The following is a 19,200-nucleotide window of genomic DNA, read 5'->3' as shown; positions in this document are numbered from 1 at the left end:
GAGCTGCAGAGCATGGAGAATACAGAAATCATCGTCCGGGAAACAGAACCGACAGAGTGGGTCAACGCATTAGTAGTGGTTGAGAAACCACGTACAGGCAAGCTCAGAGTCTGTCTCGACCCCAGAGATTTGAACAAGGCTATCAAACGCCCTCACTACCCTCTACCAACGCTAGATGACATCACACCCAAGCTAGTGGGTGCACGTTACTTCAGTGTAATGGACGCACGATCAGGATACTGGAATATCAAGCTCATGGAAGAGTCATCTAAGCTAACAACGCTCAACACACCATTTGGACGCTACTGATTTCTGCGTTTACCATTTGGTCTTATCTCAGCTCAGGATGAATTCCAGCAGAAAATCGACGAAACCTATGAAGGCCTTGACGGAGTAGTCGCAATCGTAGACGACATCCTCATCTATGGCAGGAATAGAGAGGAACATGACAGGAACCTCCGTGCGATGCTACAAAGATCACGGGAGAAAGGTATCCGACTCAACCCCGAGAAAAGCATAATCGGATCCACCAAGATCAGTTATTTCGGGCATCGCCTCTCAACTGATGGCATTAAGCCGGATCCAGAGAAAATCTCCGCCATCAAGAAGATGGAGTCGCCGAAGAACCACGCAGAGCTAGAGACAGCACTAGGCATGGTTAATTACTTAGCCAAGTTTGCCCTGAGCCTCTCCAAAATCAACGCACCCATGCGTCAGTTGCTCAAACAATCCAATGAGTTCCTATGGGACAAACAACATGACACAGCATTTCAGAAAATGAAAGACCTAATCACCAGAGAACCAGGACCAGTTCTTCCCTACTTCGACCCCAACAAAGAGCTCAGACTACAAGTGGAAGCGTCAAAGTAAGGACTAGGTGCAGTATTACTGCAAGGAGGAAAGCCCGTCGGCTACGCTTCCAGATCTCTCACAGACAGAGAAATCAACTATGCTCAAATCGAGAAAGAGCTATATGCAATCCTATTTGGATGTAAGCATTTCCACTAGTATGTCTATGGCCGACAAGTCATTGTAGAATCCGATCACAAGCCCCTCGAGTCAATCATGAGGAAACCACTAGCCGCAGCCCCACCAAGGCTACAGAGAATGATCCTTCAGCTACAGAAGTACAACTTCACAATCATTCACCATCCAGGCAAAGACATTCCTGTCGCAGACACGCTCTCCAGAAAGTCTCTTAACTACCAGGACAGCAGCCTCAGTGAAGGCATGGATGTGCAGGTGCACATGGTGTACAACAGCTTACCTGTGAGTGACTCAAAACTGAAGGAGATCCGAGCAGAAACAGAGAAAGATGCACAACTCACACTGCTGAGCAGAGTCATACATGAAGGATGGCCTGAGGAACGGAGGAAATGCCCTCAGAGCATATCTGAATTCTGGAACCACAGAGACGAACTGTCACAAATCAACGGAATCGTCTTCAAAGGGGAGAAAATCATCATTCCTACCAGTCTCAGAGAAGAGATGTTGACAAAAATTCATGCTGGACATATGGGCATGGAAAAATGCAAACAAAGAGCAAGTGACATTATGTTTTGGCCCGGAATGTGTAAACACATTTGAGGACATTGCTGGAAAATGTTCCATTTGTCTAGAACGCCGCCCATCAAATGTCAAAGAGCCCATGATACCTCACCGTATCCCAGACAGGCCCCGGCAGGTCATCAATTGCAAGCAAGTGCATGCAAAATGTGTACAGAGACAGCAACACCAAAAGAGATACTATGACAGGTCAGCTAGACTACTGCCACCGCTGCACAATGGAGAATCCGTCAGAATCCAGGAGCATGACTACTGGAAGCTAGCAGTCATCATCCAGCCAGCTGACACTGAGCGATCGTATCACGTCCACACCCCAGAAGGACAGGTGTACCGTCGCAATCGCAGGCACCTCCTGAACACCAAGGAACAACACGTCATTCCGACGAGAGGTCAAGCCTAGAGTTATCCTTGACTTGTGAACTGTCAAAGGGTGTAGGCGGATCGCTGCCCTAAAAAAACAAACTGTACATCGTTATTGAAACGTTGAGATGTTTTCAGTGCTAGTTAAATATTGAGTTTACTTATGTGTTGATGCTACTGAGAACATTCGGTCGAAGAAAGGTTTAAATGTAATGCATAACATTTTTCTTTTAAAAGGGGATGTAACATTTGCATATTGATTTATCATTGGCCCGCAGGCATCTGTAAGGAATACCTATTATATTCACGTGATCACATGCTGAGTTGTCATTGGCCTGCAGGCATCTGTAAGGACTGCTATTGTTTAGAAGACCCAGGGGGTCCTGACTCCATCTTGTCCACACGGTGCTGTACTGCTGTGAGTCAGATCAGACCTGATGCTTCATTAAAAAGAGTTTAAACTGTAATACTCCGTTGTCCTGCAATTTATTATTTTTGTACAAAGTGTGCAAAACAAGACAAAAGCCAGAAATACACAACAGCTCCGCCAGCACCTGGAGTGGGTGGGGAGAGGCCAGCTCCGACATGTCTTTCGAACAGTATCTGAGGACGTGCCGATGTAGACCTGAGGCAGAAGTCCAACCATCCGACAAGGAGCACATTCCATTGGGGTTTCAGATTAAAATTCAACGATTAAATATGTAGGAGCATAGTTAATTAATGACAAATCTAATGCTAATGATGTGTCCATCAGCACTTACTGAAGTGATATCCTTAATCAACCTCAATCAGCGAAACATATCTGATTTTTAATTCACCACAGCAATCGCCGGTGAAATATTCTGAAGATTAATTTCTGTCTTACAGAGGCAACTAATAGAAGGAGATATTTCCAATTTATATCACTTTATTGATGGCAAAGTTCTGTTTATAGCCACTCTTTTCTCCCCCCACCCCACAGAATGGTACTTACAGGAGTGGGATTTTTGGCCCTGTTACACTTATTTCAACTTGATCCAATTGTTCGCTTCTCTTTGTACGTTTTGTAAAAAACAAAGTGAGGGATATTATTGCTGGAAAGTGGATTTTCCTAGCTCAGACACCCACTTCCAGTATCAAGCCCGCCCACCTCAGTTATGGCCCAGGTTAGATGCAGGGTATTGTTCCTTCTGCACCATCAAACACATCCTCCTTTAAGATGCTCCTTAAAACCTTCTTTGACCAAGCTTTTGGTCACCGGTCCCAATATCTCATGTGGCTCAATGTCAGATTTTGTTTGATAATTGCTCCTGTGAAGTGCCTCGGGATGTCTTACTATGTTAAAGGCGCTATATAAAGGCAAGTTGTTGTTTTCCTAGCCCCCAACCTCAGGACAGCATCCTGTACAACACCAGTGAGAAATTGCAATTTCACATATCGACAATTTTATGTCCTCTCTGAGTGATTTCAACAACTTGCGTGTTAGTTTGGGTCAGCGGAAACATTCTCGACTAGAACTCTGGTGATCTCAGCTGAATCACTTTATTGAAATGCATAGTTGTTGAATTTATATATAAATTAAAATAAAAATAGGAAAATAAGGAGGAATTTCTTTACTCAGAGAGTGGTTAGAATGTGGAACTCACTACTACAGGAAGTGGCTGAGGCGAATAGTGCAGATGCTTTCAAAAGGAAACGAGACGAGTACGAGAGTAAAGGGAATGGAGAGAGATGCTGAAAGGCTGAGATGAGGTAGATGGAATGGGAGGAGACTCGTGTGGAGCATGAACACCAGCACAGACTAGTTGGGCCGAATGGCCTGTTCCTGTATATTCTACGTGTTTCTATGTGATTTCTTTAGGTTCCTTTTAGCTGTTTGCCAGGCTCATTCTTGGAGATGGTTGTTGTCACCTTGAAATTCTGAGGGGTGGGGGAAGTATAGTTACATGTTGGTAATTGAACATGAGTGGACCCCCTGAAGGGAGCTCGCATCCTGTAGCACTTACACTCCAGTGTCTCCTCTTGTATTATTTTGTTACATCTCTGGCAGAATGTTACAGGGTCTGGAATAAAAGCAGCTATTGCATTAGCACACTGACTCGAGCAATTAATTTAGGCATAACAGAAGGGTGCCCAATGGTTTCTTTGCAATTTTCACAAAACGTAAAATAATGCACTGGCAACAAGAACTTGTATTTATATGACACATTTAACATAGTAACATGTCCCAAGGTGCTTCACAGGAGTGATTATCAAACAAAATCTGACACCGAGCCACAGAGAGATATTAGGGTAGGTGACCAAAAGCTTGGTCAAAGAGGTAGGTTTTAAGGAGCGTCTTAAAGGAGGAGAGAGAGGTAGAGAGACGGAGAGGTTTAGGCAGGGAATTCCAGAGCTTAGGGCCTCGGCAGCTGAAGGCACGGCTGCCAATGTTGGAGCGATTATAATCAGGGATGCTCAAGAGGGCAGAATTAGAGGAGCGCAGAGATCTCGGGGGGGGGGGGGGGGGGTTGTGGGGCTGAAGGAAATTACAGAGATAGGGAGGGGAGAGGCCATGGAGGGATTTGAAAACAAGGATGAGAATTTTAAAATCGAGGCGCTGCTTAACCAGGAGCCAATGTAGGTCAGCAAGCACAGGGGTGATGGGCGAACGGGACTTGGTACGAGATAAGACACTGTGATCAGAAACTCGAGACACCGTACAAGAAAAAACACCCAAAGAATATTTAGAGAGCTAACTTTTTCTCAAGTTGTAGACCAGCACACAACACAGCCAACATTGAGACTGGGAGAAAGAAGTGAAGCTGGCCTCCAAGGTGGCATTGCATATAGCATGAAAAGAAAAAAGACTTACATTCATATAGCACCTTAAACCACCTCAGGACGGCACAAAGCATTTTACAGTCAATGAAGTACTTCTTGAAGTGTGGTCACTGATGTAATGCAGTAAAGTCGAGGTGAATGACATCACAAGTCTCTTAAAGGGACAGGCACATCAAATTTTTACTAGTTGTGTGACCTACCTTGCTCGTGGCACGTGGGTTTATAACAAATGTTTATCTTCAAATATGCAATTTCATACTGCGCTCCTTACTACAAAAGCAGCTTTCTGTGTTGTCTTTGATCTTTATCCTTCCAACCCCAAAATATTGGAATTCAGCCACAACAAACAGTAGCCTCTCTGGCTGGCGTTTAGGGTTCCTCATTAGTCTGATCACTTAACGACTAACCTTTTTTTTTCTTCTCTTCTTTCTCAATAGCAGCTGACAGATAATCCAATCATGGCGTCAATCCATCATTCAGCAAGCCAGTCTTCTCTGGTGAGCCCCATGACCCATGACAGTCAGTGTCTACACTGGTTTTCCACTTTAGCAAATGACGAGCTAATTCGGGCGCCTCAAAATCAGAGAAGAAATTGCTCAGTAGCAGTCAAAACATTTTTTTTTGCATGGAATTGCTTTCAGGGGTAACACAAGTTCATATGCATCCTTTCTACGGGCTATAGATATGTCCGATTCTATCTGAAGTCATATACAGATAAACGGGATAGTCTTGAAGTGAAGTAATGCTATAGAATGGCAGAGTCATGAACCACTTTCAAAACACTGGAGCCCATTGCTTCACAAGATTGATTCTCCTCACGATCCGATCCCCCTCGCCGTCCCATCCCCCTCAGTGATGAAACACTGACCCATGTACAAGTAAATCCAGTCTGATTAAATCAGCCACTGGCTGAATGCACAGAACAATGTATTTAACAATCATTTAACAAAGAGTCCTATTACTTGCTTAATATTGGACAGCAATCTACAAGGCGATAGTTACCCTTTAACAGGCCCTTGAGGCGGCTTGTCTTTGAATCCATTCTTGGTATAGAAACCAATAACTGTGACATGTTTTGACAGACTTGAGCTGCAGCGTGGGTTCTGGAGGTTTATTTTGTTGTTGAAGCTCATCGAGTCTGAAGTATTGCGATGAAGCTGCGCTCAGATACGAAGAGCTTTTCAGGCACTTGCGTGAACCATACCACAACTGGGTTTATAGGATTGGACAAGATTTGTTAGATTAAAAATAAAACTGGACATATACAAGAAAGAAAACAAGCGCAAGATCAGGCATCCAATTGATTTTTGAAAGAAAAGCTGTGAAATGGTAAAAATGTACAATTACCGCACACTTGAGGTAGAACTGGCTGAGGAGCCTTGATTAGGAAAGCACATCACCTTCTCAAGGGCAATTAGGGATGGGCAATAAATGCTGGCCTTGCCAGCGACGCCCACATCTCAAACAAAAACATAAAACACCCCAAAAAAATATATGGACCAGGGCTAAAAGGGTTAAATTACAAGGACAGGTTGCATAGACTAGGCTTGTATTCCCTGTAGTATAGAAGATTAAGGGTGATCGAATTGAGGTGTTTAAGATGATTAAAGGATAGAGAAACTATTTCCTGTGGTGGGGGAGTCCAGAACAAGGGGGCATAACCTTAAAATTAGAGCCAGGCCATCAGGGGTGATGTCAGGAAGCACTTCATCGCACAAAGGGTAGCAGAAATCAGGAACTCTCTCCCTCAAAGAGCTGTTGAGGCTGGGGTTCAATTGAAAATTTCAAAACTGAGATCGATAGATTTTTGTTAGGCAAGGGTATTAAGGGTTACAGAACCAAGGTGGGTAGATGGAGTTAAAATGCAGATCAGCCATGATCTAATTAAATGGCAGAACAGGCTCCTGTTTCTGTGTACAGAACTGCCTAACTCACCATTTATAGAGGGAAATGTGCAATTTAGACATAGCAGCGAACACATTAAAAAAAAAATGAGGCACTTGTCCAGAGGGACAGTTTGGGGCAACTCAATGATTTGAATTGTGTAAAGGACTGAAAGAGTGGATGGCAGGGGAGATATTAGCCAGTGTAAAAGGGACAAGAAGTCCCCAATCCTAGAAGTGCTGTAATAACTCCTGTACAGCACAATCACTGATGGCTTCCCGGCTGAGCACGAGCCGCCAATATTCCTAAGAAGGGACGTGGAGTTGCACAGCAGGCCTTAGATGCAGTTAGACTGGATAGGTTGTTGCAAGTTGGTATCCAAGATGATGGCTGCCCAGAGTCAGTACAGGGTCTGGTCCGTCACTTAAGAGGAATACCGTCTGAGCAGTGAGTTAGAATTATCCTGCCGTTGATGTGGTTTATGATGATTTTTCATTCGATGAATTAATATATTCAGCAAGACAGAAGAGCTGGAGAAAGCCGAGGGACAAACAGATCAGTGCGCATCACTGGCATCGATACAAACAGTCTCAGCCCATCTCCTCTTTGCGTGACTGGGTTAATCCCGTTACGTAGACAACGGATTGAAGAAAGCAGCATGAAATATTTTGTTTCCCCCACTCCCTCCCCTTACAGCTGTGTCCTGAAGGTTCTCCCTCGTGCTGGGGCACAGTTCCACAGATACAGACTGCTCTCCATTACCTATCCAAGTGCTTATTCTTCACGCGTGAGACAGCAAGTGCTGGCACACTGCTTAACCATCAGGGGGGCATCACAGTAGAGCCCAATGTGCTCATCGCCCCCTACCTTCCAGCAGAGGTGACTGGGTAGCAGCATTAACCCTGGCCAAATTGTGCCCTTCCTGAGCAAGAAGGCGCCGAGACTGATTTAGGGCCCGCGGTACTGTCGCAGATAATGCAGCATAGACCGACGATAAAACCCAGGACCCTTCCTGATCTGTATCACTCACCATGTGGTTTTGCCAGAGCCATGAAGGGAGCTGGTAATCAAAATAATTAAATGAATTTCCTAATTGAGAGAGCCTGTGAGGTAAATTAAATGTACAAGAAAGGTTGAATGCAATCATTTTCAACACTGGAAAGAAAAAACCACAGCACAAAATTCAAGGAGTGATTGAACAATTCAACAGTCAATTGGTGGTGTCAGCCATGGCTCAGTGGGTAGCACTCTCACCTGAGTCAGAAGGTCGTTGGTTCAAGTCCCACTCCAGAGACTTAACCACAAGATCTAGGCTGCCACTCCCAATGCCAGTACCTAGGGAGAGCTGCACTGCTAGAGGCGGCATTTTTCAGATGAGACGTTAAACCAAAGCCCTAACTGCCCTCTCAGGTGGACATATTTCAACAAGTAGTTGTATTTATATAGCGTCTTTAATGTAGTAAAATGTCCCAAGGCACTGCACAGAAGTATTTTAAGACAACAAATTTGACACCAATCCACATAAGGATAAATTAGGGCAGGTGACCAAAAGCTTGGTCAAAGAGGTAGGTTTTAAGGAGCGTCTTAAAGGAGGAAAGGTAGCGAGGCAGAGGTTTAGGGAGGGAATTCCAGAGCTTAGGGCTTAGGCAACAGAAGGCACGGCCACCAATGGTTGAGTGATTATAATCAGGAATGCTCAAGAGGGCAGAATTTGAGGAGCGCAGATATCTCAGGGGGTTGTGGGGCTGAAAGAAATTACAGAGATAGGAAGAGGCGAGGCCATGGAAAATTTTGAAATCGAGGCACTGCTTAACCGGGAGCCAATGTAGGTCAGCTCATCTTCCCGCCTCCTGGCAAAGGGCATGGAGGCGCTTTTGCCATCCGCCCACACCTTCTGCTACTTTACCGGCTGTCCCGCCTCCATGCCCGCCTCCTCGGGGTTGAGAAAATCCAGCCCACAATCTCTGGGTGTCACCTGCATCTCCCACGTCACTGACCTGACTGGTAATGCTCATTTAAAAAAAAATAAAAAGTGCTAATAGTCGCAGTACTGAAGTGGGGACAAAATGGTACCAAGAGGGAATCGTAAGGAAGATGAAAGCTACGGCAAGATCAACACCTATGAACAACCTCGTGAATCAAAAACAGCTGGAATCAGAGGCAGAATCCAAAACACTGCCGGGAAAGACGATTAAATATCGTACACTTGGGGCAGAATGGGAGGACGTTAGCAAAATCTGCTTAATTGCGTTAACATGTGATGCAGCACATCTACAAGATAAACTGCGAGTGTCCGATGTTCAGTAAAGCCTTGGAATTAACACATACGCCAGCAAAAATGGTTTTCATTATAAAATGGTTTATTTTTTTGCAAACAGGTTCTGTACAAAATGTAATTTTTTTAACATGATGGAACAATCTCAAGGTAATTGTCGGCAATGCACTCAATATCATTTTTTATTAAAAAGTAAAAGTAAAAAGTTCATAAATTACAAAAAACTGGCCGTACTGAGCTATAGACTTTATATAAGATGTACAGGACTAAAACTGACTTGTATCAGTAGAAACACATTTGTTTTGAAAAAAATGTAATGCTGTCTCCAATACCCTGGAAAAGCCCACAAAACTTTTGTGGAGGCATTTTGAACAGTATAAAGGGGCTGCGACAAATACCCAAATTCATTCTTGTATCCTCGCTGATGGTATATTTCAGCACTAACCGGAATAACTTAGTATTTCGCACAGGACACAGAATGAATGACTTATTAAATTTCAGTGACGGCTCCCTTTTCAGAATGCTACAAAGAAAATAAAATGAAAGCAGCTATTTTATACATTCAGCCAACTTTTCCACTCTTGGATAGCTCAATGCTGGCACCCAATTCAAACGGAGAAATAGAATCCTCCAAATTTGAACTGGCCACTCTCAAGCACAGTACAAAACAGTAAAAACACGTCATGCCTGAAACCGCAATACTTCCTGAATCTTACAAAAGTGCAGTACTTGCTTGTTATTGTATCAACAGAAACCTCCCCCCCACCCACCCCCCTTTCTTGAAATAATCTGCAAAAAGGCATCGGTTTATAGAAATACTCTGTGGTAAGTGAGATTTTAAAAAAAACGTGCAGGAATCCTGCCGTGTTTGACAAACAATGCCAAGTAGTGCAGAATTAAAACCATTTAGTAACTTGGCTCACTCATGCATTATTCCGTCTCTATTCCCCCAGATCGGGACACAAGTGTGCAGTTACTAATTGTGCACTTGATGGTAAACTTTTCGCTTTACTGGCGCAAAGTTAAATTTTCAGCTGTTTCCCCCCCTCCCCAATGTCTATTCCTTTCTAGACATCTTGTAACAAACACGTTCATATAGAAGCCACTGCCCCCCACGTCATTCACTGAATGCTCCTCTCACACTAACAGTGTGAGACGCCACCCCAGGCACGATATTCTGAGGGCACTTTGCACGCTTAGCATCGTGCTCGCTGAAAGTAACCTTCCCGGAGCAGTCAGCAGCTAGCAATGCCGCCAAAGCATTTACTCCTACCGGAGTGTCAAAACGTTCAAGGTATTATTATTTTAATCACCCCCCCCACCCCTCCCCGTACAGGTTTTAATCAATGGTTCCATCTAAAAACTAGAAGTCACGCATGATCCAACATAGCAACGCAGAAAAAAGTGTCAGAAAACTGGAGGCGCAGGTGGCCAAGTCCAAAAAATTCACAGAATTCGGTGTGTCTATAACTACACGGTGCAACAAAAAAATCATCTCGACTCAACAACAATCCACCCCCCGAAATCGAAGGTTCAGGCCTCAGAGCCAAGGGTGCCAGGCGGGGTCCATTCGGCAGAGGTTGTCCAGGCTGTTGGCGGCTGCCACGAGCGTGTTGACTTTACTCTCCCCGCCCTCGAACTGGGCCAGGCTGTGCAGTCGGGTCATGATGGCAGTCACCGCCTTCTGGACCAGCGAGACCAGCTGCTGGCTGTCCATGTTCTCGGGCTGGCCGGCTGCCGAGAGCGGCGAGGAGGTGTCCTCCTGCGTCTTCTTGTGCCAGGCAATTATTTCATCGCGCAGCACAGCTTTCAGAATGCCATCAACCTGCGCGGAGAAGAAAATTGGATAATTATCCATAATTAACAGAATAACCAAGGGACCTGTCCCCAGCACAGCCTGTGTAATAAGTCATATTCTTTCATTGATTGGATGTGAAATGAGAAAAAAAAAGCGCACACAGTAAAAAAAACCCCAGCATTTTAATCATAAAGCCAGCTGGGATCGACAGATTTATCCTTTTTCCAAAACACGTACTGGGCAAATTCAACTACTGCATTGCTAAGAGAAAGAAAAACCAGCAAGTTGTTGTGATCTGGAATGTGCTGCCTGAAAGGGCGGTGGAGAAAGACTCAATGATAACTTTCAAAAGGGAATTGGATAAACACTTGAAAAGGAAATGTTTGCAGGGCTATGGGGAAAGAGCGGGACTAATTGGGATCGTTCTGTCCAAGAACCAGCAAAGCCAGTGGCCTCCTTCTCTGCTCTAATACTTGAACTGTTGCAACTTCTGCAAGAACAGATTTGTGAGAATAAGGTAAAAATGAATGGAAGTACAAACTTTAGTCAGAAACATGTGACCTTGAAATATTCCAGTGCTTTTCGACATTGAGTTTACCCCAAGTTTTCTTCAGAAGAGACTCATTTAGCCCGTGATCTGATAACCCACACAATTCAGGCATCATCTTCATTCGGTTCACTTGCAGTATATCAACTACCACATAAATATGATTAATGTTGTGACTTCCAGAAAAACTAGCCATTTGTGAAATTCTGGGTGGGGGGAGGGAAGAGAGAACGGGAGAGAAGGGAGAGAGGGGGCGGCGGGGAAGCGGCGGGGAAGGAGAGGGGGCGGCGGGGAAGGAGAGGGGGCGGCGGGAGGGGGAGTGTGGGGAAGGAGAGGAGGGGAGAGGAGGCGGGGTGAGGGAGTGTGGGGAAGGAGAGGAGGGGAGAGGAGGCGGGGTGAGGGGGAGTGTGGGGAAGGAGAGGAGGGGAGAGGAGGCGGGGTGAGGGGGAGTGTGGGGAAGGAGAGGAGGGGAGAGGAGGCGGGGTGAGGGGGAGTGTGGGGAAGGAGAGGAGGGGAGAGGAGGCGGGGTGAGGGGGAGTGTGGGGAAGGAGAGGAGGGGAGAGGAGGCGGGGTGAGGGGGAGTGTGGGGAAGGAGAGGAGGGGAGAGGAGGCGGGGTGAGGGGGAGTGTGGGGAAGGAGAGGAGGGGAGAGGAGGCGGGTGAGGGGGAGTGTGGGGAAGGAGAGGAAGGGAGAGGAGGCGGGGTGAGGGGGAGTGTGGGGAAGGAGAGGAGGGGAGAGGAGGCGGGGAAGGAGAGGAGAGGAGGGTGTGTGACGGATAAGAAGAAACACTTTTGTCAAGGCAGTGAGCTCAGAAGCTCGTGCGTGCTTTACCCCGGGTGCAGAAACATCACGTACTACAGGAAGTGTAACAGACATCATATTTGAATCGTTTATGACAATGTGTTAACCCGACCATCAAAGCGGAATTCTTCAATAAAGAGAAAATTAAATGGGACAGCGAGCTAATCAACAAAGTTAGGTGTCTGACAGGCCTGGCTACCATACAGCCTTATTTTATTCTGGTTAGAAATTCAATGAAGCTCATCATTTATCACTGAAAGATAGCACAAGTATGTCAAATATATAAAAGCAAGAGCGCCTGGGCTGATTATATCCCAAGTGATCCCAACACATAAACCACTTCCCTATTTCAGTAAGGTAGTGCAAGAATGTTCTCAGCAATGCTTACAAAAACACATTTCACTGTAACCTTGACTACAAACAGTAGCAGTACTTAGGTGTCAGCCTTGCATCAGTGGGTAGCACTCTCGCCTGAGTCAGAAGGTCGTGGGTTCAAGTCCCACTTTAGAGACTTGAGCACAAAATCTAGGCCGACACTCCAGTGCAGTACTGAGGGAGTGCTGCACTGTTGGATGAGACGTTAAAACGAGTCCCCGTTTGCCCTGTCAGGTGGAAGTAAAAGATCCCATGGCACTATTTTAAAGAGGAGCAGGGGTGTTCTCCCCCGGTGTCCGGCCAATATTTATCCCTCAACCAACATCACTAAAAAAAGATTATCTGGTCATTATCACACTGCTGTTTGTGGGAGCTTGCTGTGTGCAAATTGGCTGCCGCGTTTCCTACATTACAACAGTGACTACACTTCAAAAAGTACTTCATTGGCTGTAAGGTGCTTTGGGATGTCCTGAGGTCATGAAAGGTGCTATAGAAATGCACGCTTTCCTTTCCTGATGACAGCAATGTATTTTGTTAAAGAAAAATACACAACTGAAAATAGTCAGGGCTCCAATAGGAAGGTTGAGAAGGAAACTCTGATGATGGCAGTCAAATCAGAGAGAGATGACCCTCGGGTTGGGAAGGCAGGGATTCGCCTGAACAGTACAGCGAATGCAGCACTGGGAATAGTAAAAGCGACTCAGTGATTTGGTGGAGGTTTAAGATGCAAATGTGTAAAACGGGTCTTGCTGTGAGCAGTGCTGGCTGCACACAATATGAAGGAGAGCAGACATACTCGTATCACGACAGAGAAGTCATTTCTGATGCAAACCTCAGCATTTTCTATTCCAGTGGTTTCAGGGCGTGAGGTATGGGCAGTCAAAGCCCGAATCTTTCACTTTACATTCCTGCGCAGGGAATTGGAACAGATTGCACGAAGAAATTTAAATTGCTCAGCTCAGACAATGGTAGGCATCCACCATCTTTTGGTCTATCAGAAAGCTTTGGGCGAAATCCTATCCCCGTTTTGACATACTAGTAGCATGGAGATACTGTATTGCCTTACTTTAAAGTTAGGCTGTGCGAAACATCTGGCGACAGCTATCATGGAGGCAGTGAGCGGCCCTGACACTCCGATGGTGGTGAGAAACTCCGAAATGTTTGGAGTGAGCCGGAAGGGCACAGGGCGGTTGGCATCCAGATCGCCGGTGGAGTCATTGATATCAAACCTGAAGTATGCAACGTTGAGCTTCCCGGTGTCCTGAAACGCAAGGTCAAACAACAGGATCCCATTCAGTAAACAAACGTGACCAATAGAAATGTACAACCAGTAGCAAATATTGTATTTATTAAGGGGGAAAATACACAGGGTTAGAAGGCGTCAGTAACTTATCTTTTTCATTCAAGAGGTCAAATGATTTGACAATGTAATCTCAGGAGGTGCAGTTCAATAGCATGGCCAGAGAGCCATTTCTTAATTGCAGTACCTCCTCCTCACACGACCCTTTCTGCGTCATCCTGGACCTAAATACCAACTGATAATTACACTTACAGCGCTTAAGAATGTTAAATAAACATACCTGCACCTCAATCAGCCAATGTGCTGGATAACAAATGCAGAATTTCGATTCATGATTACGTCTGCTTGTTTTCTATAACCTAGCCTCATGTCAAACAGAACTACTGATCTGATTGAGGTGTTTAAAGTGTTAAAAGGATTCAATAGGGTAGACAGGGAGAAACTATTTCCTCTGGTTGGGGAATCCAAGGGAGTATAACCTTAAAATTAGAGCTAGGCCATTAAGGAGTGAAATCAGGAGGCACCTTTTCATACAAAGGGTGGTGAAAATCTGGAATTCTCTCCCCCAAAAAGCTGTGGATGCTGGGGGACAATTGGAGCTTTCAAGACTGAGATCGCTAGATTTTTGTTGGGTAAGGGTATCGAGGGGCATGGAGCTAAGGCGGGTAAATGGGGTTAAGGTACAGATCAGCCATGATTTAATTGATGGAGCCAGGCTTGAGGGGCTGAATGGCCTCCTCCTGTTCTGGTGATTAAAAGTGTTAAATTCTATTAGCTTGTGAAACACTTTGGGGCATGTTGGGGACGATACAAGTACAAGCTCTTTGTTACAACTTTCAAACAAGCTTATTAACCAAAGGGTGGGAGATCTTCAACATTACTGAGCATCAGAAGGGGTTATGGCTGATAAATTCATTGCGATCTTTAATCTGTGCAACAGAGTGGATTAAGAAGCGATAAAACGCGATTGCATAAATTTGAAATAACGACACCACCTTGCAGTGTGGCTTCGATTGATCGCTGGAGAATTTCATCAGTTCTGTTCAATTCATTTGCTTTTTATGAACCTGAAGATTTTTGACATTTATGTAATGAGGGTCGGAGTGGAGGGCTAACCTTTTGTCACACCAGTTAATGATGACCTGGTATTATTGATACTTAAAAAAAAAATTAAGCAATTCTCAATCAGCAATGCCTGCAGTTTACATAATGTATACTTTTGCATATCATGAAAATATTGTTCTCAGCAGGGATTTCAAAAGGGAAGGTCATGCTTGACCAACCTTATTGAATTCTTTGAAGAAGTAACAGAAAGGTTAGACAAGGGTAATGCAGTAGATGCAATATATTTGTATCCTTATTGAATTCTTTGAAGAAGTAACAGAAAGGTTAGACAAGGGTAATGCAGTAGATGCAATATATTTGTATTTTCAAAAGGCCTTCGATAAGATACCACATAGTAGACTCATGACTAAGGTCAGAACATGCGAAGTCAGGGGACAAGTAGCAGAATGGATAGCAAGCTGGCTACAAAACAGAAAACAGAGTAGGGGTTAAAGCTAGTTACTCAGACTGGCGGAAGGTGGGAAATGGTGTTCCACAAGGATTGGCGCTGGGACCACTGTTGTTCACCATTTACATAAATGATTTGGGCTCGGGAATCGGAAGTACAATTTCAAAATTTGTGGATGATACCAAATTAGGGGGTGTAGTTAATACTGATAAAGACTGCAACAAAATACAGGAATACATTAATAAACTTGCAGAATGGGTATGCAATTGCCAATTGAACTTTAATATAGACAAGTGAGAGGTGGCACATTTTGGTAGGAAGAATAAGGAGGCCACATACTCCTTGGAAAATAAGTGTTTAAATGGGGCAGAGGAACAGAGGGATCTGGGGTACAGATACACAAATCACAAAGTGGCGATGCAGGTTAATAAGGTCATAATAAAAAGCAAACAAAGCACTGGGGTTCATTTCTAGAGGGGTAGAATTGAAAAGCAGAGAGGTTATGTTAAACTTGTATAGAACCTTGGTTAGACCACACTTGGGAATACTGTGAGCAGTTCTGGTCTCCATATTATAAAAAAGGATATAGAGACACTGGAGAAGGTGCAAAAAAGATTTACTATGATACCACCAGAATTGAGAGGTTATATCCATCAGGAAAGATTGAACAGGCTGGGGTTCTTTGCTCTAGAAAAACAATGAGGGGTGACCTGATGGAGGTCTTTAAGATTATGAAAGGGTTTGATAGGGTAGAAGTAGAGAAGATGTTTCCACTTGTGGGGGAGACCAGATCTAGGGGCCATAAATATAAGACAGTCACTAATAAATCCAATAGGGAATTCAGGAGAAACTTCTTTACCCAGAGAGAGTGGTGAGAAGGTGGAACTCGCTACCACAGGGAGTAGCTGAGGCAAATAGTATAGATGCATTTAAGGGGAAGCTAGATAAGCACATGGTGGAGGTAGGAATAGAAGGATATGTTGATAGGGTGAGATGAAGAGGGGTGAGAGGAGGCTCAAGTGGAGCATAAACACCAGCAAAGACCAGTTGGGCTGAATGGCCTGTTCCTGTGCTGTAAATACTTTGTAAGATAGGCGGATAATGAAGATGGAAGATGGTAACAGGAAATAACATCGCTTCAAGTTACAAATTTACACTACTTCGTTTTAAAAAAGTTCTGCAATGCAACCTTTTCATCGACAGGTGAAAAGTTCACCAATAATCATTTTAAAATGGATCAAGAAGAAATGAGATTGAGATGGCCTTGTTTTTAATAAATCCCAGCAGAAATTGCTTTGGCATGAGACAAAACCAAGAGCTATAAAATATAGCTGGGCACAAACCCCCGTACAAACATATAGTTCATTGCTCTCACTGGATTAATTTCTACTCAGAGCAATGATCATTTTGTTTAAATTGCTTCAAATTAGTTACATAAATAGTCTTTAGCTCTGCAATGACCATTAGCTGCACCTGCTTCAGGCTTCTTGCACAGACTGGCAGTGGGGACGAAACATCCACACGCTCAAGAGAGTACACCAGGGGTGTTTGAATTCAGTGACAGTCACAGCATTTCTACGAAACTTACTGCGATGAATGCAATCTGTTGTTAGCAAGTTTATGTAACAAAAAAACTTTACCACCACCCTAACTTCTGTAATGAAACAACAATGATGTTGAGAACGGATTCTGTGCGTACCTGCGCAATTTGAAGCATCTCTGGATTAAGGCGGTTCAGATGGAGTACAAATTCAGCGAAACCAATTAATGCGAGCTGAATGGTGAACATTTTTCGAAAAGTCCAGTAGTCGGTGGCATTGGGGAAGGTGTGCAAAGCCCATTCCTTCAACATACTCCTCGGCACCATGTTCCCCTGTACCTCCTTCAGAATGTCACGCAGAACCTGAAAACAGAGGGACAAACCCATTTAGTGTCACGCTCATCACGTGAAAGCATGGCACGATAGTAAAGAGAACATTGTTTTAAGAAGTTAAGAATAAAGATCAGCAAATCCATGAAGAGTTGGGAACAGTATTGCTAAGGAGAGTGAAAGAAGATATAAAAGTTCTATGTAATGAAACAAGCATTTATGAGGTAACTAGCTGACGTGCCCGGCGGTGCCGAGGCTTTTTCGAGGGCATGTTGTTGTTGGAAGAGAGAGAGAGAGAGAGAGAGAGAGAGAGAGAGAGAGAGAGAGAGAGAGAGAGAGAGAGCGCGACTGGGGGGGGGGGGGGGGAAAGAGAGGGCGGGGGGGAGGGGAAGGGGGGGGGGAAGGGGAAGGGCGGGCGGGGGGGGAAGGGCGGGCGGGGGGGGGAAGGGCGGGCGGGGGGGGGAAGGGCGGGCGGGGGGGGGGAAGGGCGGGCGGGGGGGGAAGGGCGGGCGGGGGGGGAGGGCGGGCGGGGGGGGGGGGGAAGGGCGGGCGGGGAAGGGCGGGCGGGGGGGGGGGAAGGGCGGGCGGGGGGGGAAGGGCGGGCGGGGGGGGGGGAAGGGCGGGCGGGGGGGGAAGGGCGGGCGGGGGGGAAGGGCGGGCGGGGGGGGAAGGGCGGGCGGGGGGGGGAAGGGCGGGCGGGGGGGGGGAAGGGCGGGCGGGGGGGGGGAAGGGCGGGCGGGGGGGGACGGGCGGGCGGGGGGGGACGGGCGGGCGGGGGGGGACGGGCGGGCGGGGGGGGGACGGGCGGGCGGGGGGGGGACGGGCGGGCGGGGGGGACGGGCGGGCGGGGGGGGGGAAGGGCGGGCGGGCGGGGGGGGGGGAAGGGCGGGCGGGGGGGGGGAAGGGCGGGCGGGCGGGGGGGGGGGAAGGGCGGGCGGGCGGGGGGGAAGGGCGGGCGGGCGGGGGGGGAAGGGCGGGGGGGGAAGGGAGGGGGGGAAGGGAGGGGGGGGGGAAGGGGGGGGGGGAAGGGGGGGGGGGGGAAGGGGGGGGGGAAGGGAGGGGGGGAAGGGAGGGGGGGGAAGGGAGGGGGGGGAAGGGAGGGGGGAAAGGGAGGGCGGGAGGGGGGAAAGGGAGGGCGGGCGGGGGGGGGGGGAAGGGCGGGCGGCCGGGGGGGGGGGGGAGGGGCGGGGAGGGAGGGGCGGGAAGGGAGGGAGGGGGAAGGGAGGGAGGGGAAGGGAGGGGGGGGGAAGGGAGGGGGGGGGGAAGGGATGGAGGGGGAAGGGAGGGAGGGAGGGGGGAAGGGAGGGAGGGAGGGGGGGGGGAAGGAGGGCGGGCGGGGGGGGGGGGAAGGGCGGGCGGCCAGGGAGGGGGGCGGGAAGGGAGGGGCGGGAGAAGGGATGGAGGGGGGAAGGGATGGAGGGGGAAGGGAGGGAGGGAGGGGGGAAGGGAGGGAGGGAGGGAGGGAGGGGGGAAGGGAGGGAGGGAGGGGGGAAGGGAGGGAGGGAGGGGGAAGGGAGGGAGGGGGGGGGAAGGAGGGCGGGCGGGGGGGGGGGAAGGGAGGGGGGGGAAGGGAGGGGGGGAAGGGAGGGGGGGAAGGGAGGGGGGAAAGGGAGGGGGGAAAGGGAGGGCGGGAGGGGGGGAAAGGGAGGGCGGGCGGGGGGGGGGGGGGGGGAAGGGCGGGCGGCCGGGGGGGGGGGGAGGGGCGGGGGGCGGGAAGGGAGGGGCGGGAAGGGAGGGGGGGGGGAAAGGGAGGTGGGGGGGAAGGGAGGGAGGGGGGAAGGGAGGGAGGGAGGGGGAAGGGAGGGAGGGAGGGAGGGAGGGGGAAGGGAGGGAGGGAGGGGGGAAGGGAGGGAGGGGGGGGGGGAAGGAGGGCGGGCGGGGGGGGGAAGGGCGGGCGGCCGGGGGGGGGGGGGAGGGGGGCGGGAAGGGAGGGGCGGGAAGGGAGGGAGGGGGAAGGGAGGGGGGGAAAGGGATGGAGGGGGGAAGGGATGGAGGGGGAAGGGATGGAGGGGGGAAGGGATGGAGGGGGAAGGGATGGAGGGGGGAAGGGATGGAGGGGGGAAGGGAGGGGGGAAAGGGAGGGGGGAAAGGGAGGGCGGGAGGGGGGGG

The 19,200-nt window shown here is 48.0% G+C and overlaps 1 protein-coding gene across 1 annotated transcript in view; it reads right to left on the bottom strand.

Annotated features, from left to right (window-relative positions):
• Positions 1–8,954: 8,954 nt before the first annotated feature.
• trrap (transformation/transcription domain-associated protein) overlaps positions 8,955–19,200 on the bottom strand; it is a 227,597-nt gene continuing 217,351 nt past the window's right edge. Inside the window, exons 68-70 of the mRNA XM_085999960.1 lie at positions 16,921–17,124; positions 13,475–13,669; positions 8,955–10,712 (exon numbers count right to left, since the gene is read on the bottom strand). Coding sequence (XP_085856086.1) covers positions 10,428–10,712; positions 13,475–13,669; positions 16,921–17,124 — 684 coding nt within the window. The 3' untranslated portion in view covers positions 8,955–10,427. The remainder of the gene's footprint in view (positions 10,713–13,474; positions 13,670–16,920; positions 17,125–19,200) is intronic.

Source organism: Somniosus microcephalus, chromosome 11 (genome assembly GCF_052327205.1).
Source record: "Somniosus microcephalus isolate GS21.2 chromosome 11, FLI_Smic_1.0, whole genome shotgun sequence".
Lineage (NCBI taxonomy): Eukaryota > Metazoa > Chordata > Chondrichthyes > Squaliformes > Somniosidae > Somniosus > Somniosus microcephalus.
The sequence above is the reverse complement of the archived record's forward strand: the minus strand, read 5'-3'. Positions and strand labels throughout refer to the sequence as shown.